At 25.9% G+C, this 10082-nt stretch overlaps 1 protein-coding gene across 3 annotated transcripts; it reads left to right on the top strand.

The window, feature by feature from the left end:
- The first annotated feature begins 4385 nt into the window (after positions 1–4385).
- LOC129605200 (vitellogenin-3-like) lies at positions 4386–8907 on the top strand. Of its 3 annotated transcripts, none has more exons than XM_055514805.1 (5): positions 4386–4543; positions 7273–7521; positions 7589–7848; positions 8072–8207; positions 8274–8907. In XM_055514805.1, exons 2-5 carry the CDS (start codon positions 7287–7289, stop codon positions 8834–8836), a joined length of 1194 nt encoding a protein of 397 aa, XP_055370780.1. In that variant the 5' UTR covers positions 4386–4543; positions 7273–7286; the 3' UTR covers positions 8837–8907. The 3 variants fall into 3 exon arrangements, with proteins under 3 accessions (XP_055370780.1, XP_055370782.1, XP_055370781.1); XM_055514807.1 differs by having other exon boundaries at positions 4442–4543; positions 7258–7521; XM_055514806.1 differs by lacking the exon at positions 4386–4543 and adding an exon at positions 6013–7071.
- Positions 8908–10082: the final 1175 nt, after the last annotated feature.

The raw sequence follows: 10082 nt of genomic DNA, 5'->3' as shown, positions 1-10082 counted from the left end.
TTGATTTTTTCTATTCCAATTTTTCCTGTTTTTTGTATGTAATGTTTTCTGATTTTTCTTTTATGACCCTTAAGGATTAGGAAAATATTTCTTTATTTCATTTCTGCACATTAAAAATATATTAAAAGATATGAGAACGAAAATTTAATAAAAAATTTGGAAAAATTTCTTTTTATTCAATTGATTGAAAAATATTTATTACGCCATATTTTAACATTTGGTTGCATTTTGGCTAAATTTTGTTTTATTTTTTTTTTTGGAAAATGTGTTGAATTAATTCTTTTCAATTCGTGTTTGTTTTATTTTTTTATTGGAAGTGTTTTGCACCAGTATTATTTGTGTAAGTATAGGTAGACGTTCAGTGAAACCCAAAATATTTGTTCCAAAGTATAAAACAATTATTAATGCACAAAAATATTAAAAAAATTCACTTCCCGAACTGAATTCGAACCGGTAATTTATCATTCCCAATGTGGGAGCGCTCTCTGTTGTATTAATCACGATATTATATTATAACGAGAGTATTGTTTCAACTTTTAAAATCTCATTCCAATAACCCTTTCTCCCTCTAAAATATTATAATTCCCTAAATTACAGAAAATACAATTTCTTAACAACGCATCACCTTAAAACCACCAACAATTTTTAAATTCACCAAAATGTAAATTATATAATTGACTTAATTATCTATGAAATTTTGATCGCACGTTAGGCTTCTTTAATTTTACATTTTCTCCTAGAAGTTTACAATATAATAATGTTAGCAGAGTAATGTGACTGATTATATTTTTTCAATATAAAAATAAAAAGTTTATTAACATCTAAAATTTTTTAGGGAACTATCTTACTAATTGAATTGATTTGTTTAAACCGGGTCTATTACCCACAATACCCACAGGTTTTCAGATTAAACAGCTCCTCTTAATTTGATATGCAAATATATTTGAATATCACTGTAATCAACAATAATAAGGAAATTTTGAAATACTCATACAGACATTGCATTTTATAAATGTGAATGTGCATGTCACACTTACATACATACACACATGAGTGCATTATGAATTTATGTAAGTATATATAGATATTATTTTCAATTGAAAATAAATAAAAATTTGGAAAATGTCAAAAACTTTTTTTTTGTGTTCTGGAAAGGAGGTATGGCAGGAGGAGGTTCTTCTATTATTGCAACTACGAGTACATAATTTGAATTTATATTTATTATTGTGCTTTAATGATGTCATTGAGATGGTATGATAGTAAAAGATTCGTTTTTATTAGAAGAAATTATCTGACTTATAAATATTATATAAAAAATTTCAGTTGAAAATATTGAAGATTTAGAAAAAATGAATGAAGTGTGTGTACAAGAATTATGCCAAAAAAAAAAAATATTAAAAATTTCAAATAATTCTAAAATATTTTAAAATCATTTTAATTGTAGAATTGAAATTGATTTTTGTTTATTTTGCTATTTAATTTTGAGAAAATATTCAAGTCGCCACAGTACATAAAATTGAAATTTATATTTTATTCTATATTCATTATGCCCATTATATACTTTATATATTGCATTAATGTTATGTACCCTTGTGTATTTCTAAACTATTTTCATATCTAAAAAGTGTTATACTTGCTATAATTTTAAAATTATGGAAAAAAATTTGTGTTGCTATAAATTTTTTTTAGTTTTATGTAAGTGGGTTGATTTTAATGAGAATATATGGTATTGTCTTTTTGTTATACATATTATTTAAGGTTCTTCATTAACTTTTAAATTTAAAATTGGTAGTAATTGTGCCCTAATGAAATACAATTTGAAGTGATGTAATTACTTAATGACGAAAGAGACGAATGGAATGTCTTAAGACGGTAATAAAATTTGAAGATAAATTTATGTGTGTATTCGATTAATCATTTCCATCGTATCTTGAAACAAAAACCTCGTATTTAGTTTTCTTGATATTAGACACTACCTCTGCAAATATAAAGAGATGAAAGTGGCTACCTTGTTTGTGATTTCGATCTATAGAGAGTCTATTATAATGTGTTCCCATTTATTCAATGATTTCCAATACATAACAAAGTTTTATGCAATACAATATGTGTCCTATTATTAGGAAAAATTCTAAAAGTCCTTTAAGGATGCGATAATAAAAGCTTAAAATACAAATACTTTTTATTTGAAAAATAAAGCAAAATTCATAAATTCATCTAATACAACAACCTTTTATCTAATACAACAAGCTTTTTCAGAAACAAAATTTGAAAATAAAGCTCCAAATCTCTTCTATATTATAAAAAGCTTTTGGCCAATATGACGTCATAACTTAGAAAAATATGAAAAACACAAAATTTGGCGCAAGCCATATGTGGAATTTGTGGAGAGGTAATTGAGAAAACATTCCATTGTATCCTTTAATATAGGCAACATTGCATCATAAGAATCATTCTTGAAAAATTCTGTATTATGAATAAATTGGTTGCCACAGAAATATTAAACTTACCGTTAATTTATGAATAACGGTGGTATATGAGTAATTTTAACGTTTTAACGGTAACGTTATAAATACTTAAAAATTTAGAAAATGTTATAAAATATGTTGAATGGAATGCAGAACTAAATCATTAATGAAGCACATTTAGAATAAATTATTTTATTTTCATCGAATATGAATTAAAGAGCTTTACTATTTTTCATTGTGCATACAAAAGAATTAATAAAAAAAAGCATAACAGGTAAAAATTAAAGCTTTGATATCTTGATTGTCACATATGATTTGCAACTATTGCATGTAATGTTAAAAATAATGTAAACAAATAAATAGTGTGACAAATTTGCACAGCTTTTCTTTAAAATGAAATTTAAACAGAAAGTTTTGATAAATGAGAAATGACATCTAGAAGGTAGTTATTTGTAACTGAATTCAAATGTTTTTGATTTTATGATTCTTGCAAATTTCGAAACAAATTGAAAAAAAAAAATTTGTCTTATGGCTTTACTCTGTCCTGCCGTCTGTGCGCTTGTTAACCAAATTCTTATCAGTTCTAGTGTAACATAAAAATTAAATTATATTAATGATAATAGTAAATCGAAGAGACTTAAAATTTTATAAATAATTTTTGTCACATCTTGCACTTTGAGTACTTGTACATATTGAGTTAGGCAGTTATAAATATTAGAAAATTTCAAGTTGCGTGCTTGATGTTTTAAATTGCATGTCAAAAAAATTATTTTCTTCAATAAATTCTCGTTATATTCGCATCTAACCGCATGCATATATGAACAACGGGTTATTGTTCCAAGCACATGAAATACTGAAGTATTCTAGATTGAAAATGAAATTCGTGTTAATCTTTTTATATTGTACATTTATTTAAGATTGCATAATTTCATACTTTTTTAATTTTTTTTATATTGTTATATGGATAGCATTTTCTCCTTGATCTGTTCGATTTGTTTGATTTGTTTGAACAAGTGAAAATTCCACAATTCTAGTTGTTAGTTTATAGTTGGTAATAAACAATATAAAACAGGCAGAAACTGTCTTCGAAATAAAAAGTAAATACTGCTACGTTACAAACTGTAAGTGTTCTAATAATATTTCTAAAGTTTGTTTCGAATGCAAGCTAGGTTCTGTATTGAAGGTGCAAAAATACATAGTTCTTTGATTACACTGCTCTTTTACTGAAAAATCAATTAATATCAAAGTCAAAATACTAAAAAATGAAAGTTCAGAAATTGTCTCAACTGGATCGTGCCGTATACTAGCTAGTGATAAATTATAGCTTATTTTACACTATCAAGAGAAGTGGAAACGGAGATCCAGTGGACAATAAATTTCAAATTAGTTGCACGAACTTTTTAAAGATTGCTTGATTAAAATCAAGTTAAGATTAAATATTCATTTTCTTAAATAAAGATGCCGAATAAAAGCAGTATAAATTTTCTAAACATGGTCATACCTAAGCTCCAATAATTTAGAAAAACAAATTTGTATTTAATTTACATTTTGTATATGAGCGAGAACGTGCATATTTTGTTGTTAATTGTCATTCTCATATTATATAAGTTTTATTCTATTTTGAAGCAGCAAGAGCTTTTTACTTTGTATTTCATATAAATAAATTTTCTTATTAAATAATTATAATTACGTACAATTAATTATATTTTGTTATTGTTGTTTTTGTTTTTCTAAACATATAAAAATATTTGACGAGAATTTTTATTTTTGCTTCGCTTTCTTACTGCCATTTGCAACTAGTATAGTTAATATTATAAAACATTAGGCTTTTGTTATAACTTTGCTTCATTTTATATCCGAATCAAGAAAAAATATGTACATATTATAAAACAAATAAAACAACATCTCAATTTAAGACAGGTGTAACACGTGTGCGGTACAAATATAAAATAATACAGAAAATTTTACATTAGTTTTTTATATATAAAAAGGTAATAAAACTTTCAACTTTTAAAGTGTTCTTTAACTTTGTACTGGCATAATATACTTTTAAATTAATATACGAGCAAAATTTAAAAGTGAGTGAATTTTTAGTGTATCCAACTAGTTTAATTTAATTTTTTTATTTATTATTATTTTTTGTTTTCAAGAATAGTTGAACTTGTCTTGAATAAAAGTAGAACGGAAAAAAATTTAGCAGTGTTTTTTAAAATTCAATTTGCGTTTAATTAAAAATAAAAAATCTGAATAATTTCAATTTATTTATTTCTGGAATTTCAATTAATCTTTATAGTGAATATTTGTTTTAATCCATAAAATTATGAGTTCATTATAATTGAATTAAAAAAAAATATTTCATTTTGATAAACAATGAAATTAAATTAAAACAGACTGTGAATTGAGAGTGTTTTTCTTTTCAAAATTTAGTTAAAAATTAAATTTAGTGCGAACGGAGCCCATAGATTTAATTATGGAAAAAATGCCGTGAAAATCATAAAAACAATGGTTACAATATGTGAAATAGTTGACAAAATGGAATAAATTTAAAAGTTTAAATGACTGATATAAAAAATAGTTGACCTTTTACTTGATTGTGAGCCAAATGAATGGTCACAGCCATATAACGTAAATAACAAGTAATAATTAAAAAAAAAAAAAAACAAAGTTTAAATTGTTTGAAAACAAAATTCTGTTGTCATGAGTATGGGTATACACTCCGTCACACGCATGTAAAACACACATATTGTAACGCCATACCTATTACTCGTATGTGTAATTTATGTGTAACGTACGCATTTTAAGAAGTCCGAAAATTAATTTTATTTATATGAGCAATTACGAAACTTCATTGAATCAAGTTTAAGACTATTATGGTCTCATGGTATCAAAAAATCAGAATAAATAACTTGTTTGCAATGTGATTCCCAAAAACTGAATGAGATACTCGGTATCCGGTAGAGTATAATTCGGCATTTCACACTTCCTTATGAATTAAATGTTATATAAAATAATAGTTGCACTGAATTTTACAAAAACACAAATTTAACAAACAAGCAAAATTTCATTTAAAAATTTTTTATTTCCTCAACTTATTTCCGGAATTTTATAAAAAAAAAAAAAATACTAGTTGCAAGTATGGGATATTCTTGATATGCGATTTCTAAGTTTCAAGCTAAATATTTTACAGAATTTGTGTTCATACATAGAAAATTACAGATGAAAACCGGTTTTTTGTTTGTATACATATTTCAAAAAATTAAAATAGTTTAAGTAATTCCAGTAGCTAATTACAAGCTACTTGAAAATTTTAGTGATTTTTTGAGAAAACAATGTGATTAAATTGAAAATTTAATTAAAATTGAGAATAATTTAAAGTTCAATTGAAGAGAGTTATTTATAAAATTGAAAAGCTTTCGACAATGTTAACTCAAAGTTAATTTTTATAAGATTTAAATTAAATCGAATAATATTTTTTTTCTGAATTTTAATTCATTTCCATATTTTAATTCAAATTCAAATAGATATATGAATTACAATGCTAATTACCTTCATATACAAATTCTTTAAAATTCTCTCGTCTACTACGTATATAGCTTTCCTTTAAATAAATTATCTATTTTCTCTTTTTATTTATGAAGCTCTTAAATTATAAAATTACAAATTATACATGAAGATGAAAGAGGGAGGATAGGTAGAGTATGTAATCTCACAAAATATGAATTGAGTAAGAAATGAAGAAGCGATAATGTAATTAAAATTCAAGTTGAAATTGAGATTTGTCACATAGCATTATAGCATAGCATTTATCATCATCATCCCGCTAAACAAGGTATACACAAAAACAATTTTTATTGCATTTTATACAACGGTCATTCTGGTTGATCAAAGCTCTCTGGCTTTGTTTTTGTTGTTTTCTTTTTTTTTTTATTATTATTTGAATTCTCCTTAAAAGGGAAATGTGCTCGGAATATTAATTTTTTCTTTTATAATTTGTTGTTGTTTCTTTTTTGTATATTATATGAGGTCAGAACTTATTGTGAAACAATGGAGAGTAGAGGGAATATTCTTTGCTGATATTTTTAATTAAAGTGAGTACATATACGAGTATCTTAATTGAGGAGCAGTGAGTATATTAAGTCAGTAGATTTGTCACTGAAGTCATAAAGAAGAATGCATAAATTATATAATCAACAGAAAAATAAGAAGAATAAATCTTGTCAAAAAAAATTTTATATGGTTTTTGTTAGGTACTTACGTACTACAATGACCTTGACAATTTTTTTAATAGGAAGGAGCGGAAGTTGAAATATTATTTTGAATTTGTTGTTACTTAAATTTGTTGTTGTTAAAAGTTTATTTTAAATCATTTCTTAGTCAAATTCTAATAAGTATCGACGTATAAAGAGTGCTTAGATTTATAAGGTAGTCTACACTATACGTTGTCTATTGTATTATTGAGTCGATTGAATATTTTCCTATAAATAAAATGCACCTTATTTTCTGAACGAAGGTATCTAATTGTTAGAGCCCTTAATAAATAAATGAATTTTCAACTCGTCCGTGTGTTTCTTATTTATCCAGAAATGGCAAAATGGCACTGATACAAGTAAGCACCAAACTGAAAAACTACCACAACACATTTACTTATTTTAAATTTTTTAAAACTTAAAGTAAATAAAATCTAAATTTAATTGTTATTCTAAATTTTCTGCATGCTCCGCGTAAATAATTTGCGTAGCTAATTTAAACATAAAAAGAAATTATTTACATGATTTTTTGTAATTGAATTTAGAATTTTGTTTCTAAGTTTCAGTATCAAAGATGAGGCTAAACATTTTCAAGTTCTTTGTATTTATTGGACTAATTGGACTTTCATTTTCATATCCTCAATTATATAGTTTGCGTGGTGTTTTCGATACAGCTACAAATGTTACTGGTGGTATTCTTAAAAAAGTACCAAAATATATTCCATCTGTTAGTGAAGTTTGGACACTTGGTAAAGATGTAATTGCTGGATATCCTTTTGAAATAGCTTCAGAGTTAATAAATAAAGTTTGTAAGTAAAATTTTGATTAAATTTAAAAAAAAAAAAAAGTAATTTTATGCATCGTTTTATTGCATAGGTTCTGGTGTTAATGCAATTGAAGCGGTGCAATCGCAAGTGACACCTGATGTCAACAGTATGACTTTACGGTTAATAACAGAATGCCAGAATTACACTTTTCCAATATTGAAAGCAAGTGAAATGTGGAAAAGCCCACATTTTGATCCATCAAAAAAAGTTGTTGTCATTATATCTGGATGGACAAATACTATTAACGAAAGCTCCACAATATATGAAATTGGGAAAGCATACTTGTGTCGAGGTGGAGTTAATGTTGTAGTGAGTACTTTTATGAGTTGCATAATAATCAATTTTTATAACCCATTGGAAATTTGTGAGCCGATGGACGACAATTTTACTAATTTGTAGGCTTAGTTTAAAGGCCCTTTGATTTTAGAACATCATTTCATTAAAATATTAGAATTTTAAGAAATTTGTCAATAAATCCAATAAATATTTTGTATTACTTTAAACATTAAATTTGGATAATATATTTTATTAGGCTCTTGATGCTGGCCAATATGTCAACACTTTATATACATGGTCCGCATTGAATGTAGACGAAATTGGAAAAATTCTTGCTTCAGGACTAGTAGAACTTGAAAAAGTTGTTCCTCTAGAAAACATTCATTTGATTGGTAGGTTCTAATTTTTACTACCAGTATAAATACCTTTATATTAATAAAATGTTTCATATTTTAAAGGTCATAGCTTGGGTGCCAATATTGCCGGTTATGCTGGTAAATATTTTACAAGTACTACAGATAGACTATTACCAAGAATTACAGCATTGGATCCGGCTAGACCATGTTTTAATGAAGGAGAAAAATTAAGTGGTATTGAAAGAGGTGATGCTGAATTTATCGATGTAATTCACAGTAATTCGGGAGTACTTGGTAAAAGAGTACCTGTCGGAGATGTTGATTTTTATCCAGGTGGCACTGGTCCATTAAGAAAGGGATGCTTTTCAATTGTATGTTCACATAGTCGGGCATTTGAATATTATGCTGAAACTGTTTATCCAGGCTATGAAAACAACTTAATGGCGGTTCGTTGTAATTCATTAGCTAATTTAAAACGTGGATTTTGTACCGGTAGACCACATACTATGGGTTATGGTGTTTCAACAAAATTAAAAGGAAGTTATTTCTCTGATCCTGATGGTGTATTTCCATTTGGTTTACCTGATAACCATGAAAAACCAGATGTGACACAATGTGGATTGTGTCATAGTGAAGAAGCAAAAAAACCATTAGTTAAATTTTAAACTGGATATAATTCTTTAAAGTTTTGTAGAATCATGTAAATAAATAAAAATTTCATTAGAAAAAATTTCTTAAACAACTTTTTTGATTAATTAACTATGTAGAAAATTTATAATATTCATGGAAAAATTTATTAACGTTTTTTCTAAATAAATTCAGGAGAAATTACTGCAAAGTTAATTGCTGAAAATTCTAGTCGAAATTCTAGTTACCAGCAGTACTACTTTATTATTAACAGTAATTTTTCAACATACAATATCTAATTCAGTTTTCATGTGAAACGCACTATTGCATATCTACAGCTTCCTTCGTCAATTTACTTTATCTATCGATAGCAAACAAACTGAATATGCAAATTATATTAGAAATTGCTACTCTGTAACAGCAACGCAAATGACAGTTGTGCGAAAAATTTAAATGTTTCCAAAAAATTTAATCAACTTCGAACAAAAATATTTATTTTTTTCTGTTTTTACACATGGTTTGCGTCCTTGATAATTGAGTAATAAGCTCAATTTAATTTGGAGAAAAATATCAACATTTTATTACCGAAAACAAATTTGATAAGAAATTCGAAATTACCTCAAAATTTCATAACAATTAAAATAGTTGTTTTTAATAAAATTCCTTGGCAGGTACTGTGTTTAGTTTTTTCTATTGAACGATATTGTAATTATAATTAGGTAATAAAATTTTAATGCTATTTTAGCAATAATTAACGTAATGTTTGTAATCGCATGTTGAAACTTTAAGTAAGAGTAGAAACTAAAATCAAATTTTATCATGTGTGTAAAAAATTATTATTCATTTAAAATTGCTGCTTTGAATTTTTCTTTAAAATGTTAAGCAATAATATGACGGAATTTTGTGTAATACCGAGATTAAAAGCGCATCTACACGGAAATCATTAATAATTTTGAGTTCTGAACTTTTCATTATGAAATGGCGATTAACGAAAGGAATTTTGTTCAAATTAGATGAGTGATTAGAATAATTTTAACATATTATGATATTATGTCATGCCACAATATAACGTTTAAGTGCCTTACTAATTGAAATTTGACGTCAGATTAGTGGAAAACAAAAATAAAAATATGGAGTGAATATTTGGAGTGAAAATATGAAATGAAATAAAGAAGTTATTTTAACATACTCATGCAGGTTTTCAAGTAGGAAAAGCTAAGCTAAAAAAATTTAAAACTTTCAATTGTCATGCAACTTAAAACATACATTTGAAGTTAATAACGG

This window comes from Condylostylus longicornis, unplaced genomic scaffold (assembly GCF_029603195.1).
Source record: "Condylostylus longicornis isolate FDR11 unplaced genomic scaffold, ASM2960319v2 ptg000013l, whole genome shotgun sequence".
Classification (NCBI taxonomy): Eukaryota; Metazoa; Arthropoda; class Insecta; order Diptera; family Dolichopodidae; genus Condylostylus; species Condylostylus longicornis.
Note: the sequence above shows the minus strand (reverse complement) of the source record. Positions and strands in the feature narration are given on the sequence as shown.